A 26,941-nucleotide genomic window follows, 5' to 3' on the forward strand; every position below is an offset into this window, starting at 1 on the left:
AGGGTTGGAGTACATTCCAGCAGCATCGAGATCTGTCCCACATCCACCTTCAGCCCTCCTTGCGCTACATGATGCTGCTTCCTGTTGCACACGCATGTCACAGCCATAGCAGGCCCTCATCTCGAGGGTGGCACAGCTATAGACATCAGCTGGCCAAGGGGCTCCAGCTCAATTCTGCTGCATCAGACCCTTTGCAGTCACCCTCCTTCCATCTCTGGTGTAATCCGGCCTCTGGGGTCTTTTGGCCTACAGGGTCATCTGGTACCCACAGCTCCGCCAGCCTGCGATGAGTCTGGTTCACCGTCATCATCCTGCTGGCTGCCTCAGCTCCACAGGACCATTCATTCCCCATTCCTTATCCCATTATTCCCTTCCGGGCTCTTATGCGTGCTCTGGAGCTCTGCCCTTCTTTTCCGTGTGTCTGTGCCCACTCTGGCAATAAGCACTCAACAGACTGCTTTCTCTGGCATTCTACTCTCTTCCTTCCCATGCTCTCTCATGCATACCAGAGTGGCACACATACAATGAAGCATTCTTCCAGTGTGCATGCCCTTTCCCTGCCATGCTTTCTCCATATTGGATCCTCTGGCAGCTTCACACTCAACTGATTCCTCCAGTGCTCCACCTTTTTCATTTCTACATTCCTTCCTGACTGCTCTATGTCATCAGTCCTCCAACATCCTAGTCTTAATATGTTTCTTTTTTAAGTTGCACCCATTCTTGGTCGCTCCATTGCCTGCTGTCACACCTGGGCTTTCCACAACATCCACATCATGACATCTCTCAACCTCAGGTAGCAGTTCTGGGGTCAGGGCTATGACCGTCATTGGCTCCCCACACACAATCGGACATCCCACATCATGTAGGAGGCGGCACTGCTCCCATTGTAGAAACCTGTTGACAGTCCTCTGTCCAGCATCCGGTGGGTGCAACCATCTCTTTCTCTCCACAAAATGGAAGGGGTACACCAGCTTCATGATACCAGTTCCAGGGAGCAGCCAGCACAACAACAAATACAATGTGGTTTATTATCACCAGGAACTCAAGACGCCACCACTGAATGCGCTACTCTCACCGCCTGATGGGATTCATTTTGACGACTGCAGGTGCAGCCAGCATGGAACTATTTCTGTTCACAAGTCATGCGCCTGAAAATAGTCTGAGCTGTATACTGCTGTCTCAGCAGTACCTAGGCCAGCACACTGCCTCCAAGAACAGGCTATGCCGGGAGCTATGATGGGCCATTGCACTGACCACTCTGCGGTTACTCACCTGGAGTAACTCCTGTACAGTGCTGACATCTGCCAAACTGATGAATCCTTCTCTCAGCGGAAACCAACTCGCAGACCTACGCCCCGTTCTACGTCTCACTCCTAAGGCTCCATCATGCTCCTTCAACAAGTTACCTGCCTGTTGTTATCTCCTTTAGTAACTCCCTACATGGTTACTTGCTTAGTGTTCTCTCTTCCTGTAACCCATACTGAACTGTACAGTTACCTGCTAGTCTTCTCTCTTCCTGTAACTGTACCCTGAATAAATGTGTTATTACTTCCAGTCTCCCCCCCACGAACCATGGACCTTGCCGTTGGTGGGGAGGCTTGCGTGCCTCAGTGATACAGAGAGCCGTACCGTAGGTGCAACCACAACGGAGGGGTATCTGTTAAGAGGCCAGACAAACGTGTGGTTCCTGAAGAGGGGCAGCAAACTTTTCAGTAGTTGCAAGGGCAACAGTCTGGATGATTGACTGATCTGGCCTTGTAACACTAACCAAAACGGCCTTGCTGTGCTGGTACTGCGAATGGCTGAAAGCAAGGGGAAACTACGGCCGTAATTTTTCCCGAGGGCATGCAGCTTTACTGTATGGTTAAATGATGATGGCGTCCTCTTGGGTAAAATATTCCGGAGGTAAAATAGTCCCCCATTCGGATCTCCGGGCGGGGACTACTCAGGAGGATGTCGTTATCAGGATAAAGAAAACTGGCGTTCTACGGATCGGAGCGTGGAATGTCAGATCCATTAATCGGGCAGGTAGGTTAGAAAATTTAAAAAGGGAAATGGATAGGTTAAAGTTAGATATAGTGGGAATTAGTGAAGTTCAGTGGAAAGAGGAACAAGATTTCTGGTCAGGTGACTACAGGGTTATAAATACAAAATCAAATAGGGGTAATGCTGGAGTAGGCTTAATAATGAATAAGAAAATAGGAGTACGGGTAAGCTACTACAAACAGCATAGTGAAAGCATTATTATGGCCGAGATAGATACAAAGCCCACACCTACTACAGCAGTACAAGTTTGTATGCCAACTAGCTCTGCAGATGACGAAGAAATTGAAGAAATGTAAGATAAAATAAAAGAAATTATTCAGATTGTGAAGGGAGACGAAAATTTAATAGTCATGGGTGAATGGAATTCGGCAGTAGGAAAAGGGAGAGCAGGAAACGTAGTATGTGAATATGGATTGGGGCTAAGAAATGAAAGAGGAAGCCACCTGGTAGAATTTTGCACAGAACACAACTTAATCATAGCTAACACTTGGATCAAGAATCATGAAAGAAGGTTGTATACATGGAAGAAGCCTGGAGATACTGACAGGTTTCAGATAGATTATATAATGGTAAGACAGAGATTTAGGAACCAGGTTTTAAATTGTAAGACATTTCCAGGGGCAGATGTGGATTCGGACCACAATCTATTGGTTATGAACTGTAGATTAAAACTGAAGAAACTGCAAAAAGGTGGGAATTTAAGGAGATGGGACCTGGATAAACTGACTAAACCAGAGGTTGTAAAGAGTTTCAGGAAGAGCATAAGGGAACAATTGACAGGAATGGGGGAAAGAAATACAGTAGAAGAAGAATGGGTAGCTTTGAGGGATGAAGTAGTGAAGGCAGCAGAGGATCAAGTAGGTAAAAAGACGAGGGCTAGTAGAAATCCTTGGGTGACAGAGGAAATACTGAATTTAATTGATGAAAGGAGAAAATATTAAAATGCAGTAAATGAAGCAGGCAAAAAGGAATTCAAACGACTCAAAAATGAGATTGACAGGAAGTGTTAAATGGCTAAGCAGGCATGGCTAGAGGACAAATGTAAGGATGTAGAGGCTTATCTCACTAGGGGTAAGATAGATACAGCCTACAGGAAAATTAAAGAGACCTTCAGAGAAAAGAGAACCACTTGTATGAATATCAAAAGCTCAGATGGAAACCCAGTTCTAAGCAAAGAAGGGAAAGTAGAAAGGTGGAAGGAGTATATAGAGGGTCTATACAAGGGCGATGTACTTGAGGACAATATTATGGAAATGGAAGAGGATGTAGATGAAGATGAAATGGTAGATATAATACTGCGTGAAGAGTTTGACAGAGCACTGAAAGACCTGAGTCGAAACAAGGCCCCGGGTGTAGACAACATTCCATTAGAACTACTGACAGCCTTGGGAGAGCCAGTCCTGACAAAACTCTACCATCTGGTGAGCAAGATGTATGAAACAGGCGAAATACCCTCAGACTTCAAGAAGAATATAATAATTCCAATCCCAAAGAAAGCAGGTGTTGACAAATGTGAAAATTACCGAACTATCAGTTTAATAAGTCACGGCTGCAAAATACTAACATGGATTCTTTACAGACGAATGGAAAAACTAGTAGAAGCCAACCTCGGGGAAGATCAGTTTGGATTCTGTAGAAATGTTGGGACACGTGAGGCAATACTGACCCTACGATTTATCTTAGAAGCTCGATTAAGGAAAGGCAAACCTACGTTTCTAGCATTTGTAGACTTAGAGAAAGCTTTTGACAGTGTTGACTGGAATACGCTCTTTCAAATTCTGAAGGTGGCAGGGGTAAAACACAGGGAGTGAAAGGCTATTTACAATTTGTACAGAAACCAGATGGCAGTTATAAGAGTCGAGGTACATGAAAGGGAAGCAGTGGTTGGGAAGGGAGTGAGACAGGGTTGTAGTCTCTCCCCGATGTTATTCAATCTGTATATTGAGTAAGCAGTGAAGGAAACAAAAGAAAAATTCAGAGTAGGTATTAAAATCCATGGAGAAGAAATAAAAATTTTGAGGTTCGCCGATGACATTGTAATTCTGTCAGAGACAGTAAAAGACTTGGAAGAGCAGTTGAATGGAATGGATAGTGTCTTGAAAGGAGAGTATAAGATGAACATCAACAAAAGCAAAACGAGGATAATGGAATGTAGTCGAATTAAATCGGGTGATGCTGAGGGAATTAGATTAGGAAATGAGACACTTAAAGTAGTAAAGGAATTTTGCTATTTGGGGAGCAAAATAATTGATGATGGTCGAAGTCGAGAGGATATAAACCGTAGACTGGCAATGGCAAGGAAAGCGTTTCTGAAGAAGAGAAATTTGTTAACATCGGGTATAGATTTAAGTGTCAGGAAGCCATTTCTGAAAGTATTTGTATGGAGTGTAGCCATGTATGGAAGTGAAACATGGACAATAAATAGTTTGGACAAGAAGAGAATAGAAGCTTTTGAAATGTGGTGCTACAGAAGAATGCTGAAGATTAGGTGGGTAGATCACATAACTAATGAGGAAGTATTGAATAGGATTGGGGAGAAGAGAAGTTTGTGGCACAACTTGACTAGAAGAAGGGATCGGTTGGTAGGACATGTTGAGGCATCAAGGGATCACCAATTTAGTATTGCAGGGCAGCGTGGAGGGTAAAAATCTTAGAGGGAGACTTAAGAGATGAATACACTAAGCAGATTCAGAAGGATGTAGATTGCAGTAGGTACTGGGAGATGAAGAAGCTTGCACAGGATAGAGTAGCATGGAGAGCTGCATCAAACCAGTCTCAGGACTGAAGACCACAACAACAACAACTTCCAGTCTACTTGACTGCTGTTTTATCCATGTGTACCAAACCCCGATCCATAACAGAATGTTTCGCCACCTCTACCATGACCCATTCAGACTCCACAGCTTTATGTTGCATATTCAAAAGCAATTCAAAATGTGTTCATTAGATGTAAACAATATAAAGTTGCTCTGAACATCTGGAAGCCACTTATTGGTGTGTAATTCGATTCAAGACCTTTACTACAATTTTCCCTACTGTTTTGTCTTAACCCGAGCAGTACAGTATATTGTAGTCAGATCAAATGATAAGTATAGTATAAGAGTACCTTGCAATTGCTGAACATTCAATATGCCAACCAGGTCGGCCTTTTCCCCATGGTGCTAGCCAGAAGGGTTCATATTCCTTTGACCCTTTCCATAAAGCAAAGTCCTGAGGAGACCTCTTCTCCATAGCATTAGAAATCTCTTCTGCTTCATCAATAACAACCTGAACAAGTTTACCATAACCTGGTAAGCTCTTAACATCAAAATACACAGAACCTGAAACAAAAACCTGCATTAACATTAATAGTTCCACGATCTCTTAAAAGAACAACCATGTAATGAATAATTGAGAATGTATTATTTAATTTCTACAAGTACAAAGAAAATTATACAACAATCATTGGACATTAGTGGGAACTATTAACATTAGTTTCTTATTTATTATTTATAATTTAATTGCTACCAGTCACATCTATTACTATGGATTTACAAGTGCATTTTTGTGTAACATAGCAATAAGTCTTCATTGTCAAGTTAAAGGTATATCTTCAAGATTGTTCTTTCATGTTGGTGTCAACATGCATTCCCTGTTTTACATTTACAATATTTATTTTTGTTTGACTGGTATAAATCAGTTTTAAGATTGGCACTGTGCTTTTTATAAGTAACAGAACAAATAAATAATTTCAGACATTAATTTCTCAAGAAACACGTAAAAGACTAAAAACTGCCAAGATTATTAAACAGTGAACCCATAAGAAGAAAGCTGAAACCAAATATTTCTCTCCATGAAATACCGGATACAAAAATCATGAGAGACTGAGTGCAAAATAAATGACTGCCTGGATTTTTCAGATTAATGGAAATAATACAAGGGCCTTCTTTTTAACTTTTTACAAAAACAATGCAAGGATAACGCGTTTCCGCATAGGATTTACCAACCAATTTAGGAAAAATTTTGTCCAATATGATGTTGATAGATAAAAAAACATGATTTTGTAAGGATTCAAAAGGGTCTCAAGATGATGAAAATCACTGTCCGTGCACTTTTTATTTGACATACGGGAACGAAAAGAAGTTGTAACATGGTAAGTCAAGTGAGTACAGGCAGTGAGACATTAATTCTATGTTTTCTCCATCAAATAATCAGTTTTCAAATAACTTACAAGAATGTACTTGGGTGATATCATTGACAACCACCCATATTCTGACCAGGTGACAACTCTGTCATTTTCAAGGCAAAACTGCAGCAAGTAAGTGCTATGCAAGAGAATTTAAAACTTTTGTTTGCAGAGCAGTTCTGGAAAGATGACCCACTCTCTCTCTCTCTCTCTCTCTCTCTCTCTCTCTCTCTCTCTCTCTCTCAGCCTTGCAGCACTAGCACAAGCCATTGCCAGCCCAGCACTGTCGCCCAGGTCAAACACCGTAGAGTGAGCTCTGCAATATGCCATCCCTGCCTTGTTCTGCATGGTTCACAGGTCAACACCAGACTGTGCTCACAAGTCTTGGGTGCATACTCTTCTCAGACAATGTACAGAAAATCATGTGGTTAACACAAGTATTCTACTCAGTTTGTGACATCCGGCTGATTGGCTACTGTCCTCCAAGTCTGCTGTTCCAACCTAAAATACCTGCATAGGGTGCAGCTTTGCCATCCTAACCTCTACTACAGCGGAAGAACATCATTTGACCTGTTACAGTACGAATTCAGCCAATGTTGTTTTTTAGTGGTTAATAAAAGTGTCTGATACCTTGTTTCACTGCCCCTATATTGCTGTAGTCTGTTTTCCCTGTCTCTTGCAGTTATTGTGTGTTAATTGCTTGTTTTTGGCTTTTCCTATGGTATCAGCAATTGCAGAAAGTTTGAAGACTATGCTTCCATGTATGTTGTCTAGATGATACTGTTCAATTATGTCTCAATGTTTGTTCCACATTGCTTTACATAGCAGGAGGCATCTATCTGTATTTTATTGTGTGTACCTTTCTGATATGGTAATTCTGTGAATTGCGATTTGTTCACAGAGCATCACATTTGGTATAACTTCCCATGTTTGTATTACATCGAGGGTTTTTCTCTTTAATACAGTTGCATTTATATTACTGTGAAACTCTGCTACACCATTATATGTTAGTGAGTGTCCCTCATTGTTTGTGATGTATAGGTTAAGTTTATCTCATGTCCTTATCTTGGAATGGGCATTGACATCTGCCATTATAACTAGGCATTTTTTTCCTCAGCAAAAAAGCCTTTGTGCCTTATCATGTTAGTGTAGGGTTCAACTTCATCTGTGTACCGAGTTGTAATCAACAATACCTGTCTGACTTGTTTTAATTCTGCCATGGCAAAGAGTTGAGTGCATAAGTGCAACATATGTTTCATAGTCACTTTTGGTTTTTTATAATGATGGTTGTCTTAGATTTTCTGTGTCCTGTTATTACTCTGACGTCTTGTATGTAACAAGTGACCGTCACAAGAATAAGGCTCCTGGAGAGCCATCGTGTTCACATGTAGTTCTGTCTTACCTCACCGATTTCTGCATTAAACATTATTTTCCAGTGAGCATTTAACTATAAGGTTCTCATGACTATTTGGTATACACATAACATTCTTTCCCAGTTTTTGCTGGACTGAAGTACAGATGACCATCATATCTTATCAGATTCTTGTAGATCTAAATTTAAATTCAGGCCTTTAGACCTTTTGGTGCATGGTCTTCATAGCAAATTACACAATTCTAGTGTAGCCGTTGACAGGTTTTCAACCCTTAATATCATTCCGTCTGTTCGGTTAACAGGAAGCGTACTGATCAGACCTTTGAATGACTGAGTCTTATGATAAGTCTCTGTGTGGTTTTTAATATTTCCCTAGACTTTAATTTTCTGATTCATAGCTCTCTCCGTAGTTTTATACAGTCCAGTGCAACATCTGGGTTTGAAGTCTCCATGTTAGCTCTGAACTATTTTTGGTATCTATGCCTGCTGTTTTTATGTCATGCATGGGAGTTTCCGTTTAATGATGGTGTCACCATGTAAGAGCCCAGATATAAGAGCTGCAATGTTGGGTGTTGCATTTCTTTGTGTTTGTTGTGTTTCACTGGGTGTCATACTGGTCTTAAGCATTAGCACTGGAGGCAAGGGTCCAGATGGAGGTTTGCCTCACTGGGGGTCTGAATATGATGTGCGTAATCAGATATTGTGTTACCCAGCCAGTGAAGGACGTAGCACTATGTGTGACCTGCTTCTTGTGATTGTTCAACTGATGATTGAGATATTCTTACTGCATTCCTCATTCTGTTTTTCACATGTTTCTGGGTTCAGGGTTACCCAATGAAATAAGTTATTCTTCACTTGTCTTCTGACCTAATAATATATACCCCTGTAGGCACATTTGGTTAACAAAATCAATCATGTAAAGGTAACAATACTGTACTGTCTCTGTTCCAAATACAGATGGGTGGATGTCAATCTACCGATGACAAGCATATAAGCAAACCAGATAGCTGGACAGAGATTTGAACCATCGCCCCTGTCCCTCCAAGCGCCAACGCCACTCCCCCCCCCCCCCCCCCCTGAATTTTTTATCCACAGAAGAGAACAAAAAGTGGGGTTTCTCAAAGAAATTTGTTCGATTAAGGCATAATAACCCAGAAAATTTTAATAAGCGTAATTGACAGCAACATCCGGAAAGAGATACAGCTACAGATTTAAAATATAACAGCCAGATCATATATAGGCAACTGTTCAACATCAACTAATCCTGCTGTGTTGTGGCAAACACAGAATAAGAGGAAGGAAACAGGAACAAATCATGTGACAAATGTTGCAGAGCAGCTGATAAATTAACTGACTAATGTGCAATAAAGCTTTGAAAATCTTGGAATTGTGCAGCATATAATTAAAAAGGAAAGACTATTTCAAAAATAACTGAAAGGGTGTTGAACTTAAAAACAGAAAAATATTTCCAAATGTAATCAGGTGTAGCAAGTGAGCGAGCGTGCGTGCGTGTGTGTGTGTGTGTGTGTGTGTGTGTGTGTGTGATTGCATTCTGATGAAGAACACAAACTTTAATAGCTAAGCTATGCTAACTTTCACCTTATTATTTGCCTGAATGCTACTCAATGCTTCAGAGGTTGTCTTTCACAATACTATTTCTTGTCTTGCATCCAGGATTTTCCACTATTTTCTTTCATAATAATTTAGACTGTATCTATTCTCTATATCTCACTACACTTTTGCTATCTCTTGTTCCATGGCCCATCAGAAATTTGGGCAGCCTTCTGGAAAGTCTGAAAACTTGCTCCCTCTGGGTAACACGTCAAAAACTGGCATCAAGCTACTAGGCAGTCCTACCTCCACAGACTGGCCCCAATATGGTCAACCTATCATGTGGAATGACCTCAAATATCGTACTGCTGACAACAAATGATATACTCATCAGTTTTGCTGCAGGTCGTGCTTGTTTACCTCAACAGTGATCAGCAAATCTTCCAGTGGCCGTTCTTTGAATTCTGGCTTTATCTACATGATTTGCATTAGGTTATATTGTACTAGTGACAAATTTTGCTACTACTTCAGACTGAACAGACTCACTCACTCACTCACTCTCTCTCTCTCTCTCTCTCTCTCTCTCTCTCTCTCTCTCTCTCTCTCTCTCTCTCTCTCTCTCTGGGGAAGTTTAGTATTCATTGACTTATCTGTGCTGCCATATAATGTTCTGACTTTGCCCAGGAAAAATAAGCTATAAAAAATAACAGACAAATACCCATTTTGCTTTGCTATCACCAACTGTCCCCCCTGGGGCACATTCAGCCACGAGCACTCACAACATACCTCCCAGGCAGATGGGTGGAATAGTCTGCCCGAGGCATCCTGAGCATATGAAGTAAATTGTGGTATTTTGTATGACACCATAATGTCAATAACTGCCATTTCAAAGGCTTTTAGTGAGATGTTTAAGTATTGGGGTACGTATTATCATCGTGCAATATGATGCAATTTTCCAATCTGAGGAGTCACACTTTAAATGAAAAAAGGAACTTAAAAGCCCACATGTCAATCCAAAGCAAGGATCTACTGTGTCACTCCAAAGCAAGGATCTACTGATGATTTACATGCGTGGTTAGACTGACGCATTCATGTACAAAGTTCATTTGTTGGAAAAACAGCTTGGTACAAAATATGTCTTCCATTACTTAAGTTACCTCCACCATAAAGCTTTTGTGTATTACCCAACAGAGCATAGTGCAGCTTTATCCAATTTTTAAGACAGAGTTTGGGGTATGAGGTTCTATACAGCACAGAATACAAAATGAAATTATTTACAACTTTGGTTTAGGTTCCACCAAAAACTATATCTTTGAATATGCTAATAGATAGGTATTATAGAACCATTAACTAATTACTATTTTCTTGTGAGGTCCATGTAAATACATTTTAAAATAAGTTGTAAAGTTGACACAGATCATGTCTAAGTTTGGGACAGTGTTATGTCACAACAACTATTCTTTCCGTAAAAAAAATAAAATTTTAAAAATGCAGAAAAGACTCAGCTTCATGATCAAACACTGAGGAAAAGCCTGCATATTGTTACTGCTTGGGCATCTGACACTAAATGTTTCTTCAGAAGTAAATAACAGTAAATGTCATCTTTTACAAACGTAATAAAATGTTTGTAATTTAGCTTAGTTTGATTTTTGAGTTGTAGAAAACTTTTCATCACTGGGTTTGGTTGACAATCAAAGAAAGGTGGTTTCTCAAATTTTATAATCAGCAAGTTTTTCACTTACATGATGTGTCAAGAAGAAAATATTTCTAAAGATGAAGGATGGACATAAAATATTGTTGAAAAACAAAGGAATATTACAGTTTAACATTCAGTTAACAAAGAGGCTATTAAAGATTAATCATAACAAAATGGAGTGCATTCTTTCCAAAGAAACCAACCCCCACAGTTTACCTTAGTTGATTTAAGGAAAATGCAGAAAATCAGAATGGCTTGGTAGGGATTTGAAACACACACTTCCAAAGGTGAGTTCAGTGCTTCACAGATGCTTGTTCAATTAAATCACAATTCAGAAATATTTGAGCATCAGATGTGCATACAAAGAGTGACAACACTTGCAGTGTTTTCCAAAAGGAGCATTATCTGCTCCTCATTTAATTTCCAAATTTACTTATTATAAAGTAAATATAATGCAAAATGATACACTAACAAGCATTCACTTCAGTCACTTGTACTATACAAAAACACGATGAAGATATCATATGTCACTGGTTAATGAAAGATATATTCGCTGCCATAAGTAGATTTCTGGAAATAATTATGAAGTTTCTGGATAGTCGTGATGCTCATAACGTAATGTGGATAAAATCATCACCACCACTGCTATTAGCATAAGCAGAAGTGGAAGCAGCTGTAAGTTGTTATTCTTTCTCTAGTCAGCTCTTCACCAAACTGTCCTTCAATAATTAACAACAATCTGATAGTATACCACAGTTTTCCAGTGTCCTATTTAAAACTAGTGGCAGCTAAGAGGTCAGATGCTAATGTAAACTACTGTAAAGTGCATAGTGCAGTCAATTTTACAGGCCACCTTCTGCCTTTGTAAGACAACAGAATTTAAATACATTCAAGGACTAGTTACAGTATGTTTAACTAGTACACCTCAAGGACAGTAAATATTAAAGTAAGAGTAAGTATTAGAATACATTCACAGAAACCAAATTATTATAATACCAACTGTGTAGGAATTCAACAGGAGATGAATTATGAAAATTATTATTAATGTAATCAGTGTCAAAAAATTAAAATCATACTGTAAAGACTTAAGTGGAAGACACATAATGGAAGGAGTAAAGGTAATCACTACGTCTTTCATCACGTGCAAGCACATAAATAACACTGAAAACATTTCCGAGCTTTTGGATAGTGTCTTTCATCAGCGTTAACAAAGAACACATATACATTTGCACTGCTATATTGCCCCAGCTGACGACACTGTCCTGGCACTGTAGCCAGACTAGGGTGAGGGAATAGTTGGGAAGAGCAAGAGATTTGACTTCAACAGCTGTATCACAACCTGTGGCATCTGAAGTGTCCCATCTCCCTACCTACCCCCTAATTACCAATTTCTCTGAATTACATAGATGAGAAATGTCCTTAATACACATCCCTTGATTCTCGAATCCCCCTACTCCTGTACTCTCCACTAGCCCCCTTCTCATACCCTCCTCTGTGCACATGCCTTCCACTTCATTACACTAATCTAATGTCACACTTTTGTCTGCATGGTCTCCCTCTTACCCTGTTCAAGCCCCCCCCCCCCCCCCCCCCCCCCACCACCACTCTGCTCGTAGCCCACTCCATTACTTCCTCTACAAGTAACTTCCTCTGCCTGCCCAGAGCAGAATCACTGATGCCACATTCCTACTCTGTTCCTTTGCTGCTTTCCTCTCCAGGCCATCAAAATCTACTCCCTACAGCCTTCCCTCCACTTCACCTGACATAATCCCCCATTCTATTGGACAGCAGCACTAGGAAGTGAAGTCATCAAGAAAAATATCTCTCTCTCTCTCTCTCTCTCTCTCTCTCTCTCTCTCTCTCTCTCTCTGTGTGTGTGTGTGTGTGTGTGTGTGTGTGTGTGTGTGTGTGTGTGTGTGAGCTTCAAATGAGAAAAATGTCTGAAAGCATGGTAACATTTTCGGTCTAGTTTCTCTACTGGTCCACTGTTAAGTGTCTCAAGCATGCGGTATATGGTTACCTTTACTTCTTTCATTATTCATAAAAAATATATTCTTAATGTTTTGTTTGGAAATAAATTACCATCACTGGTGATATAGCCATGCTTCTTTGTTAAAAGATTCTCAACAAATGCAATAATATGAGGTATATAATCAGTAACACGTGCTGTTATTGATGGCCTCTGAACATTCAGCTTTGTCATATCTTCAAAGAACTCATTCTCATAGTGCCTTGTCAGTGTCTTAATGTCTTCACCTTGCGAGAGCGCCATCTTAATTATTTTGTCATCCACATCTGTAATTCCCATAACAAAAACAACGTTCATTCCAAAGTGATTGGCTAATATCCTTCGTACAATATCAAACCTCACGTAACAGCTGCAAAGAAAGAAAAAAAAGGCAATGTTTAATGCCTGGAATTATGTACAATAAAAAAAATCACAGGATTGTTAGAATTGTAAGCTGTAAATTAAATCCTAGTTTGGGTGGCTCAAGTGCCTTAATGATTCAGATCAGAATACCATAGGTGTAACCATAATAGTAGGGTACCTGTGGAGAGCCAGACAAATATATGATTCCTGAAGAGGTGGCAGCAGTCTTTTCAGTAACTGCAGCAGTTACAGTCTGGATCATTGACTGACACTAGTTAACATTGCCTTGCTATGTTGGTACTGTGAATGGCTGCATGCAAGGGGAAATGACAGTTGTTATTTTTTCTGGGGGGCATGCAGTTCTACAGTACAGTTTAATGATGACAACATCCTCTCGGGTACAATTTTTAAGCTCCACACATTCCTCCATTACCAAATTGATGATTGTTTGATTCATCAAGGTGTATCCTACCAAATGATCCTTTCTGTTAGTTAAATCACATCATAAATTTATTTTCTCCCCAATCTGATATTTTAATTCTTCATTAGAGATCCAATCTACTCATCTAATCTTTGGCACAAGCCTGTAGCACCCCATTTAAAAAGCTTCTATGCTCTAGGGCTACAATGTGGTCAAATATCTTGAGAAAAGTCTTTTTAACATTTAGATTTACAGTAAATGTTAACAAATTTCTCATTTTCAAAGATTGTTTTTTTTTTGCTACTACCAGTGTACATTTTATACCTCTACTTTGGCCCTCATCACTTTGCTGCCCAAATAGCAGAACCCATCTACTGCTTGTATAGCCATTCTATATATTGCTTCCATCTTTCAACCTTCCTGTCTTCGTTTGGTGTTAGCTTGCCATCTGAGCTCGGAATATTCACACAAGTGCTTCTCTTTTCTCAAAAGAACTCTTATATTTTCCTGCTGGATGCAGCTATCTTTTAAACAGTCACACACTCTTCTACAGCATTACATTTCTCCTCTAGCCATTCCTACTTTGCCATTTTCACTTTCTATCAATCTCAGTTTTAGATATCTATACCAATTTTGTGTGCTTCATTTGCTGCATTTTTATATACTTTCCCTTTTCAATTAAATTCAATACCTCACATTTTACCTAAGGCTCCTAGCTCTTGTCTTTTTGACTATTTGATCCTCTGATGTCTTTACCATTTCATTTTTCAAAGCTACCCCTTCACCTTCTATAATATATTCCTTTCCCCTGTATCCGTCAATCCCCAAATGCTTCCACTGAAACTTCCCACAAATAGGAGTTTTTTTCCATTTATCCAAGTTCCATCACCTTCGTTTTATAACTCTCTCAATTTCTTCAGTTTTAAGCTGGATAAATTATGGCCAGGGTTCATACCTACCCCGGGAAATGTTTCACAGTTTAAAATCTAGTTTTGAAATCTTTTGTCTTACCATTACGTAATCTGTCTGAAACCATCCTGGCGTCTTTCGGTCTCTTCCACGTGTAAAACCTTCTTTCACGGTTCTTAAACCACATGCTAGTGATAATTACATTATTTCCTGAGCAAAATTCTAACAGACAACTTTCCCTTACATTTGTTTCCCCTACCATTTTCCCTTCTCTTCCTGTTTCTACTGTAGAATTCCAGTCTTCCATCACAATTAAATGTTGATTTCCCTTCACTATCTGAATAATTTCTTTTATCTCATTATACATTTCTTCAGGCTCTTTGGCAACTGTAAGACATTGGCATGAATACTTGGACAACTGTGGTGGGTGCTGGTTTTGTGTCTGTCTTTGTTATGGCAATGCATTCACTATGCTGTTATAGTAGCTTACTTGCATTCCTATTTTCTTGATCATTATTGCACCAACTCCTGTATTACCACTATATCATTTTCTGTTGGTAACCCTGCATTCATAAGACCCAGAATTCCTGTTTTTTACACCACTGCACTTCACTAATTACCACAATATCGAACTTAAGCTTATCCATTTCTCCTTTTAAATTCTCTAACTTACATACTAAACTAAAGGATCCTCATATTCCATGCCCCAGACTGCAAATTGCCAGTTTTGTTGTTGGGGGACTATTTTACCTATCATACTCACATCATTAGAGTGAAACAGTTTCCTTAAATTCGCTGCAGAGCAATATTTTTAGATGTAGCTCTATATTAGAATTTCTCTTTAATGATAACATGTTCACACTGACACAAGACTGATTGGAAGGTGAAACCACACTGATTTTGGATGATTTATTGAAGACTGAGATTAAAAATGTCTGATTCACTGTACCGTATTTACTCGAATCTAAGCCGTACTTTTTTCCGGTTTTTGTAATCCAAGAAACCGCCTGCGGCTTAGAATCGAGTGAAAAGTAAGCGAAAGTTCTGAAAAATATTGGTAGGTGTCGCCACAACAAACTTCTGCCCTCAAATATATGTCGCGCTACACAGGTATGCTTTGCAGGCACAAAGATAAATACTGACGCCAAAACCTCTGCGTCAGTAAATAAATTAAACCAAAACCTCTGCGTCAGTAAATAAATTAAAAGGTAGAAGAATGTAAACATTATGCCATTTATTCTTTCGTGTTTGCTGCTATTTCATTTAAATCCTGTCTGCCTAATAAACTACGAAACTAGAACAGCAAACGTGGAAGAACATACATATTATGTGATGTTTATATTCGTATTATTCTTATGCTGAATAGCTATACAGTCAGAAACTAAGCACGGCAACTGACTAGATTTTTATATCTAAGATGACCCTAATTTCTGTGCAGAATGTAATGTGCTAAAGAGTCGTCTGCAAAGATTTTCAAACAGAAAAATTTTTTCGCTAAACTCTCGTTCAGAACATCTTCTCTCATACGCAGTCTATTATTTGGTTCTTGTTGATCATTATCAAAGAAAGCAGCAGTTTAAGTAACAACAAATAGCAGACTCTCGCCATTGTTTCGCTTATGAGACAATTCCTCTTTTTCATTTTCTCTCATACGCAGTCTATTATTTGGTTCTTGTTGATCATTATCAAAGAAAGCAGCAGTTTAAGTAACAACAAATAGCAGACTCTCGCCATTGTTTCGCTTATGAGACAATTCCTCTTTTTTCCCCCCTTGTAAGCCGCGGTAGCGCGCACAAAAGCAAGCCTTGCCGCGAGCGGCGACAGGTCGTAAACACGCATTATCAGAATGTAACAAACAATGCATGACAGAGTACAATAATGCATTTTCAGCTTAGAGTGACATAAACACCTATAACAAAGAGAACGGCACTTATCAGATCAAAGCAAAATAAGCAATCGATTCCAACCAGACGAAGCACGCGAAAAAGGAAGGGTACCCGTATAAATATGGACGGAGCGCCTGACACATTGCAATGGCCACCTGGTAAGGCTTAACTGTTAAGCTTACGACTCGAACTAAACTACTGTAGCTGTATCTTCATCCATTCGATCTCAATTGTGTTTCACGTTACAATGGACCAACTGTTTTTCGATTTGGAGGGGCGGCCTAAAACTTTTCTCTCACCTTGAATTTCGAGTCTCAAATTTCAGGAGCGGCTTAGATTCAGGACATTTTTTTTCCCTTGATTTTGAGTCTCATTATTTGGGTGCGGCTTAGATTCGAGTAAATACGGTATTTACTTAGCAAAAGACTTATATTTCTCTTTCACTTGTGTCCCATGTACTTATTATTTTAGATTTTAAATCACAGCAAACATAAACTCTTGAACACTTCCTTGATAAACTATGCATTCAGCCTTTAGAAGGGTACAACCTGAGGGATGAACAGAATCTGAGGAGAAGTTGAGTTTAAGACACATGTATGACATAATAACAACACAGGCATTCAGTGGTAGAACATGCTGTTTTTCGATTTGGAGGGGCGGCCTAAAACTTTTCTCTCACCTTGAATTTCGAGTCTCAAATTTCAGGAGCGGCTTAGATTCAGGACCTTTTTTTTCCCTTGATTTTGAGTCTCATTATTTGGGTGCGGCTTAGATTCGAGTAAATACGGTATTTACTTAGCAAAAGACTTATATTTCTCTTTCACTTGTGTCCCATGTACTTATTATTTTAGATTTTAAATCACAGCAAACATAAACTCTTGAACACTTCCTTGATAAACTATGCATTCAGCCTTTAGAAGGGTACAACCTGAGGGATGAACAGAATCTGAGGAGAAGTTGAGTTTAAGACACATGTATGACATAATAACAACACAGGCATTCAGTGGTAGAACATGCTATAAAACTCATCAGAATTAAGTGTTTTTGATTGCACATTGAGATGGGTGACAAACAGCACTGGGGTGTGTCCTAGCATGGCTGCCAAAAGGGTTGGCTGTTTCACTGGTAATTGCTGCCGGGAAGGGCCTCTATGGCCTATATTCTCAGGGATGATCAAATTTGTAATTGTTTACAACATTTACTAATGATGATCTGCAGGCTTTGATGAATGACTGATTGGCTAAAGGAAAGTGTGGAAAAGGGACACACTATTCAATGAGCTGAATCAGTTTCCAAGGAAAACAAAAAAAGGAAATTATAGGGAATGAGCAGCAGCGGTAAATTAAATACAAATTAATTTGAAATTAATCAATCAACTTAGATTTTATTTGGAATAAAATATGGACAATAATGAAGTAGACAATAGTAGTGAGGAAAATAGAAACACTTCAGTTACAAGTGGAAATTCTAATTAGGTCAGTATAACATGGAATCTGAATCACACGTTGTTCCTGGTGAATTTTGACACAGATGAGAGGTCAAAACTAGGGATTCAATCTCATGACTTTTCATTTCCAAACATGGGCTTTATCACTACTCAAACAGGCCTAACAATGTACTGATTATTTATTCACTTAATATGCATGCGTATAATATGAAACTGGAAAGGAGAATGATGCACTTGTTCATGTGTGTAGATACACACACAACGAATACTACTTGTAAATTTATGTGTAAATGTGAGAACACCAGAAAAAAATCACCCTTGGAAGACATCATACCAATACCACGTAGCTTTGTTAATGGTCTCAACTTCAGAAGTAAGAGAGAACACAAGTTTGTTCAGGTACGCCATATCCAGTTGAAGCCACTCACTGATGATTAGATCCCGTAGACCCACCAAAATGATGGAATACTGACTGCTAGATTTCACCCACTGTTCTAAATACTTCCACACATTTTCTGTGGGGTTTAGATCAGGAGATTTAGGGGATCAGTTGAGGTGCAACAGCATGCCTGTGTCTATAATTCCTCTGTCTTGTACTGAAATATCACAATCATTCAGGCACAGTCCCTCTAATCGACATAAGAAATCTGCCAAGTTCTTAATGTGATGCTCACACTGACCTATCAGTGGACTCAACCGACACCTCTGAGAAAACAATGTCAGCCAGCAATTTTGCTACATCATCATGACATCACGTCAAACAGCCCACAGCTAAAGAGTATATTGGTAATATGGCAATAGTATTTTATTGTGAGTGGATTGCTGTTCAGATGTAAGTTACTGAAACTGTTGTTCTTACTATACATCTCTCCCACCAGCAGAAAATACTTGTCTTCCATCAGACTATGGTGAATAAGTGTTGTGTACAAGACTGTATTGACAGTTACTGATCTAGGGGAAAAAAAAAATCTGTGTTCAAATTTTCAAAGAACACCAAACTGATGAAGAAATGGACTCATGCTATTTGACAGGAGAACTTCAATCCATCAGAACATTCTGTGGTAATCACTATGAAGTTACATTTATAACAAAAAAGCAAAGTTAATTTCATTGTATATGAGTGGTACATAACAATAAATCATAACCCCAAAGGCTCCATTATCACTGCACAGTTCCACTGAAAGTGTTGAGCAAATGACTTCTATAGTTCAGATTTAGTGTGTTTCAATAAGTATCAACTTTACAGTACACAAGTTACATAAGACTATTGTTCCAGCGTATCGACAAGCGACAGCATGAAAATGAACACATGAGCAGAGAAGGCTGTGAGATGACGACAGCCAATAGCCCGCTGACTAGGATTGCACTACGACAGGAGCAGCCTGCTAGCCTCGTTGGGACAGTTAGAAGACGGACACTAGTGGAGCTGTTCTTAGAGAGTCATATTCATTATTTGCATGGACATTGTAGATAGTGAAGGACACTGACTTTTTCGCATGTTGCCCCTCGCTTGCGACAACTCGTTGTAAATACGAAGTTAAGTGTTGTCAATCTTCTTTCTTGTAATAAAAACTATTAATGTGATTTGCTTGAATTGTTGTATAGCTATCAGGAAAGGCAGCATCCTTTGGGCACCCTGTAATAGATGAGTGGGCAGGACCCCACAGCTATATGTGACACTGTAAACAACTTATTTAATGAAAACTCCCTACAGTAATTACAAATGTAATTCTGGCATACCTAAATTTTGGTCCTAAAGTGTTCTGTTTGATGAATAGTTTTTTCTGCATCATGAATAACTAAATACTTTTAAGGTAGTCGTAGTGCTTTGCTATCAAAGGTGTACTGCATGCTTTCACAAATGTGAAATCTTTACAGTCAGATGATGTGCAAGTACAATTATTTGATTGAAATTTTTTTTCTGAAATTATTTTCTTTTTCTTTCTTTCCAGGTTTATCAAGAACACTTTATTTCACGTGATCTAATTCATCAAAGCACTGCAATTGACAGGAAAACAGGGAGAATATCAACACTTCCTTCGGAGAGCCCCGGTTTAAAGAAATTGCTATCCCTTGTATATTAGCAAACTATCCCAGTTATTTGAGCTCAAGACAAAATGTTCAACAATAACACCCAAGGCAAAGAAGACAGGGGCTGGAAGTGGCCATATGTGAAAGCATACCAAGAGCTTCTGCAAATAAGGGGGAAAAGGAAAATAATTTTCAAGATTATGATGAATAGTGAGAAAAAGTGAAAATGTTACAGTGAATAACCTGTGGAGTAAAGTTGTGAAGAAAGATTATGTACTGTTCCTGTATTTTAGCTTTGAGAAAACTCTCCATGATAATTTTTATATAACAGTTCGCAGAAACCTCAGTGTAAAACTGTATATGAAGGATGTAGAGACTGTTGCCAACGCACTATGAAAGACCATAAGCAGTGTAACTGAAGCTGAAAATGTACTGAGGTTATGTACAGACTTAATTAGTGGCAGAAAGAGTGATTTACACATCCCAGTTATACTATCCCTTCTTGGAATGTTACCAGTCAAAAAAGGTAAGAAGAAGGTTGTTTCATTCATGAAGTCACAAACTACACTGTCTCTTCAACTGAAGGCTCATCATAAATTTTATCCAGAGCTTTTGATTCTTTGTTCTATATTGTTTAGTCTTCCTCCACATGTTTACACATTTTTATGATCAGCTGGTTCTGTCATTGAACCTCATCCAAATTCATTAAGGGAGCTTAGCTGCAATATAAATGTGAACCCAAGTAATCCTAATTTATTAAGTCACTCGACGGAAGAAGTTTCACATTAGGAACCACATGATCTGGTCATGACCTTTATGCTAGATGAGATTCACGCAAGCCATATGTAGATTCGAAAGCAGGAAATATTACTGAAATGACTTTGGATACAGTAAATATAGCAACATGATTCAGGGTATTCTTTTTCCTTTCAATAAGGTAAATTTATTGCCTTTGAAGAAACAGAATGTAGAAAGCTTGTTTCATGTAGTAAGTGTATTAGCAGTATGTGTAGAAGCTGTTGGCTTTCAAATTTTTTTCACTTGCTGCAGATAACAATCCCATCAATAGAAAATGTGTTACACATTTTGCAAATCCACCACAAGACATTTTTGTGTACCCATCTCCAACAGATAGTAAAAGACCACTGTTTTTTTCCGCCCGACATTGTTCATATTTTTAAGTGCATAAGAAAGAGCTGGATAAATCTGAAGAACCATACACAAACACTTTGATATCCAGATTTGGTTAATCCTTGATAATCCTAATACTGTTAGATATGCATCTTTTGCTGCAATTAGGGAAGTATATGATACAGAAAGCCAAAAGCTGCTAAAATACAGTTATGAAATGTCAGTGAAAGCTGTGTGGTGTTCCTCTTCAGAAAGGCAAATGCACAGAACTGGGAGGGTACAGCTAATATATAAATTTGATTAGGATCTGGATGGGCATTGTCAATGTTGAAACACATCTGAAGGGAATTCAGCATAAAGAAGAAATTCAGAAGCCTCTCATCAATAAAGCAGGAGACATGCATTATAGTTTCCTGGACACATTTATTACTTGGTTAGACAAATGGAGAAGTTTAAGCTCAGAGAATAGTATCAACTGTCACTAGAAACTCACATTTTGGCTTACTAATTATGGATTAATGCAAGTAACTGAATACTGTAGTAAGGAACTAAACATATGTTATAAACTGCCAAGCAAGTTCCATACTGGTCCTCTGGAAGCAAAAGTTGGTCTTCATAGATAATTATCGCGACATCAGTGTTGTATCTCATTTAGGCAGTTGTTGGAAACTGAAAAGAAGTTAAGGCTCATGAGTAACTTAGAACTAATCCACAAAAGAAGTTGAGGAAGTGGAGAGATGCATATCTGTGATGAAAATACCAAGAGCAGTGTGTGTGATGTTAGTGACTTATTTTTTAATTTCAGTATCACTTGATGTTGTTGTGGTCTTCATTCCTGAGACTGGTTTGATGCAGCTCTCCATGCTACTCTATCCTGTGCAAGCTTTTTCATCTCCCAGAACCTACTGCAACCTACATCCTTCTGAATCTGCTTAGTGTATTCATCTCTTGGTCTCCCTCTACGATTTTTACCCTCCACGCTGCCCTCCAATACTAAATTGGTGATCCCTTGATGCCTCAGAACATGTCCTACCAACCGATCCCTTCTTCTGGTCAAGTTGTGCCACAAACTTCTCTTCTCCCCAGTCCTATTCAATACTTCCTCATTAGTTATGTGATCTACCCATCTAATCTTCAGCAATCTTCTGTAGCACCACATTTTGAAAGCTTCTATTCTCTTCTTGTCCAAACTATTTATTGTCCATGATTCACTTCCATACATGGCTACACTCCATACAAATACTTTCAGAAACGACTTCCTAACACTTAAATCTATACTCGATGTTAACAAATTTCTCTTCTTCAGAAACGCTTTCCTTGCCATTGCCAGTCTACATTTTATATCCTCTCTACTTCGACCATCATCAGTTATTTTGCTCCCCAAATAGCAAAACTCCTTTACTACTTTAAGTGTCTCATTTCCTAATCTAATTCCCTCAGCATCACCCGACTTAATTAGACTACATTCCATTATCCTTGTTTTGCTTTTGTTGATGTTCATCTTATATCCTCCTTTCAAGACACTGTCCATTCCATTCAACTGCTCTTCCAAGTCCTTTGCTGTCACTGACAGAATTACAATGTCATCGGCGAACCTCAAAGTTTTTATTTCTTCTCCTTGAATTTTAATACCTACTCCGAATTTTTCTTTTATTCCCTTTACTGCTTGCTCAATATACAGATTGAATAACATCGGGGAGAGGCTACAACCCTGTCTTACTCCCTTCCCAACCACTGCTTCCCTTTCATGTCCCTCGACTCTTATAACTGCCATCTGGTTTCTGTACAAATTGTAAATAGCCTTTCGCTCCCTGTATTTTACCCCTGCCACCTTTAGAATTTGAAAGAGAGTATTCCAGTCAACATTGTCAAAAGCTTTCTCTAAGTCTACAAATGCTAGAAACGTAGGTTTGCCTTTCCTTAATCGAGCTTCTAAGATAAGTCGTAAGGTCAGTATTGCCTCACGTGTTCCAGTGTTTCTACGGAATCCAAACTCATCTTCCCCGAGGTTGGCTTCTACTAGTTTTTCCATTCGTCTGTAAAGAATTCGTGTTAGTATTTTGCAGCTGTGACTTATTAAACTGATAGTTCAGTAATTTTCACATCTGTCAACACCTGCTTTCTTTGGGATTGGAATTATTATGTTCTTCTTGAAGTCTGAGGGTATTTCGCCTGTTTCATACAACTTGCTCACCAGATGGTAGAGTTTTGTCAGGACTGGCTCTCCCAAGGCTGTCAGTAGTTCCAATGGAATGTTGTCTACTCCGGGGGCCTTGTTTCGACTCAGGTCTTTCAGTGCTCTGTCAAACTCTTCACGCAGTATTATATCTACCATTTCATCTTCATCTACATCCTCTTCCATTTCCATAATATTGTCCTCAAGTACATCGCCCTTGTATAGACCCTCTATATACTCCTTCCACCTTTCTACTTTCCCTTCTTTGCTTAGAACTGGGTTTCCATCTGAGCTTTTGATATTCATACAAGTGGTTCTCTTTTCTCTGAAGGTCTCTTTAATTTTCCTGTAGGCTGTATCTATCTTACCCCTAGTGAGATAAGCCTCTACATCCTTACATTTGTCCTCTAGCCATGCCTGCTTAGCCATTTAACACTTCCTGTCAATCTCATTTTTGAGTCATTTGAATTCCTTTTTGCCTGCTTCATTTACTGCATTTTAATATTTTCTCCTTTCATCAATTAAATTCAGTATTTCCTCTGTCACCCAAGGATTTCTACTAGCCCTCGTCTTTTTACCTACTTGATCCTCTGCTGCCTTCACTACTTCATCCCTCAAAGCTACCCATTCTTCTTCTACTGTATTTCTTTCCCCCATTCCTGTCAATTGTTCCCTTATGCTCTTCCTGAAACTCTGTACAACCTCTGGCTTAGTCAGTTTATCCAGGTCCCATCTCCTTAAATTCCCACCTTTTTGCAGTTTCTTCAGTTTTAATCTACAGTTCATAACCAATAGATTGTGGTCCGAATCCACATCTGCCCCTGGAAATGTCTTACAATTTAAAACCTGGTTCCTAAATCTCTGTCTTACCATTATATAATCTATCTGAAACCTGTCAGTATCTCCAGGGTTCTTCCATGTATACAACCTTCTTTCACGATTCTTAAACCAAGTGTTAGCTATGATTATGTTGTGCTCTGTGCAAAATTCTACCAGGCGGCTTCCTCTTTCATTTCTTAGCCCCAATCCATATTCTCCAACTATGTTTCCTTCTCTCCCTTTTCCTACACTCGAATTCCAGTCACCCATGACTATTAAATTTTCGTCTCCCTTCACAATCTGAATAATTTCTTTTATTTCATCATACATTTCTTCAATTTCTTCGTCATCTGCAGAGCTAGTTGGCATATAAACTTGTACTACTGTAGTAGGTGTGGGCTTAATATCTATCTTGGCCACAATAATGCGTTCACTATGCTGTTTGTAGCAGCTTACCCGCATTCCTATTTTCCTATTCATTATTAAACCTACTCCTGCATTACCCCTATTTGATTTTGTGTTTATAACCCTGTAGTCACCTGATCAGAAGTCTTGTTCCTCCTGCCACCGAACTTCACTGATTCCCACTATATCTAACTTCAACCTATCCATTTCCCTTTTTACATTTTCTAACCTACCTGCCCGATTGAGGGATCTGACATTCCACGCTCCGATCCGTAGAACACCAGTTTTCTTTCTCCTGATAACGACATCCTCTTGGGTAGTCCCCGCCCGGAGATCCGAATGGGGGACTATTTTACCTCCGGAATATTTTACCCAAGAGGACGCCATCATCATTTAATCATACAGTAAAACTGCATGCCCTCGGGAAAAATTACGGCTGTAGTTTCCCCTTGCTTTCAGCCGTTCGCAGTACCAGCACAGCAAGGCCGTTTTGGTTATTGTTACAAGGCCAGATCAGTCAAATCATCCAGACTGTTGCCCTTGCAACTACTGAAAAGGCTGCTGCCCCTCTTCAGGAACCACATGTTTGTCTGGCCTCTCAACAGATACCCCTCCGTTGTGGTTGCACCTACGGTACGGCTATCTGTATCGCTGAGGCACACAAGCCTCCCCACCAACGCCAAGGTCCATAGTTCATGGGGGGGGGGGGGGGGCAGTATCACTTGTGGTATTAAAAAAAATGTTGAATCTGATCATCCAGTTTTAACATACATTGCTGGTTTCTTTTGTCACACATTGATAAGGAAATTTCAGTGTACAAAGTGCACAGATTTTTTTACCCTTGGTAGGTATACAACAATTTATAAGCAGTTAAATTTAATTAGATGATTGGACAGAGGCAGTTTTAAATTCCCATATGAATTTCCTGTGACAGTTTTTGCACACAGTTACTTGACTCTGCGAAGGTTGCTGGTAACACATCTCTTCATGAAGCTACTGAATCAGTGAGCAGTAGCAGCTGAACTCATTTTGAAAATAATTATGGAGAATGATGTGGTGTGTGCAAATTGTTGTCCTTGACATATTGTGCCAGAAATGTACAAGAAAATTATATAGACCACTGTAAATATTGCACCAAATAATTTTTACAAAAAGAAAAATAATGAAACTTCTGTACAGCCTCTTCAAGGCTCTAATAAGAAGCAGCTTCAAACACTATGCCACAACTTAAAATATTTTTTTTTATTTTCATCTTTGTCTAATTGCTTTACCATTGCCTTTTGCATATTTCCACATATCCTGAATGCAAAATGTTTTTACTCTTCAATGAAGTGCATAATGTGCTTAGTGATTAATGTAAAATCAAACGTAAGTGCTGTACAGTGTTTTGAAAATGCTGGGAAACAAAGATCTGAATTTTTCTGGGCATAGTGTGACAATATTTCGTTTTACTACTTAACACTCATTGCTTGCTACCTGTCACTAGCCTCCAGATGAGCCCAGACTAAAATGCTTTTACTCTTTAAATGAATGATACTGTGCTCAGTGAGAAGTGTAACATCAAGTGTAAGTGCTGTACAATCTCCTGAAAATGGTAGAAACAAAACTCTGAATTTGTTGGCACAATTTGACATACACTTCCTGTTGAATGCTTAATAAGCACTGTTTACCACATACCATATACTCATACTTCCAGATGTACTCAAAATAAATTACAATGTCAAGCTGCACAGCAAGACAACTTACTGTTAGAGTTCCTTTGAATAATTTCTGCACTTATGGTGCACATTTCAAGTAATTAATGCATCCTGACTCTCAGATAAATTAGCTATACAAGAAATTTTTCAGTGTTTATATTTTCTCCCCCTCTCTGAAAGTATGGCTAGTACATCTACATCATTACTCTGCAATTCACACTTAAGTTCCTGGCAGAGGGTTTGTCAAACCATTTTCATACTGCTTCTTTACCATTCCACTCTCAGATTGTGTGTGGGAAAAAGGAACACCTAAATCTTTCCGTTCGAGCTCTGATTTCTCGTATTTTATTATGATGATCATTTCTCCCTACGTAGGTGGGTGTTAACAAAATATATTCACATTTGAAAGAGAAAGTTGGTGACTGATATTTCATAAAAGATCTCGTCGCAAAGAAAACTGCCTTCGTTTCAGTGACTACCACCCCAACTTGTGTATCATATCAGTCACACTCTCATCCCTGTTGCTGCCCTTCTCTGCACTTTTTCGATGTCCTCCGTCAGTCCTACCTGGTAAGGATCCCACACTGTGCAGCAATATTCCAGCAGAGGACAGACAAGTGTAATTTTGGGCTGTCTCTTTAGTGGGTTTGCTGCATCTTCTAAGTGTCCTGCCAACAAAGTACAGTCTTTGCTTTGCCTCCCCCACAATATTATCTATGTGGTCTTTCCAATTTAAGTTGCTCATAATTGTGATTCCTAGGCATTTGGTCGAATTGGCAGCCCTTAGATTTGTGCGATTTATTGTATACCCAAAATTT

General features: G+C 39.0%; 1 protein-coding gene across 2 annotated transcripts in view; it reads right to left on the reverse strand.

The window, feature by feature from the left end:
• The window catches only part of LOC124555231 (cysteine--tRNA ligase, mitochondrial), a 101,661-nt gene that overhangs the window by 60,114 nt on the left and 14,606 nt on the right, over nt 1–26,941 (reverse strand). Inside the window, exons 2-3 of one of the 2 annotated variants that reach the window (XM_047129088.1) lie at nt 12,913–13,208; nt 5,153–5,366 (exon numbers count right to left, since the gene is read on the reverse strand). In XM_047129088.1, coding sequence (XP_046985044.1) covers nt 5,153–5,366; nt 12,913–13,208 — 510 coding nt within the window. The remainder of the gene's footprint in view (nt 1–5,152; nt 5,367–12,912; nt 13,209–26,941) is intronic. The other variant, XM_047129089.1, reaches the window with a different exon arrangement.

This window comes from Schistocerca americana, chromosome X, assembly GCF_021461395.2.
Source record: "Schistocerca americana isolate TAMUIC-IGC-003095 chromosome X, iqSchAmer2.1, whole genome shotgun sequence".
NCBI lineage: Eukaryota > Metazoa > Arthropoda > Insecta > Orthoptera > Acrididae > Schistocerca > Schistocerca americana.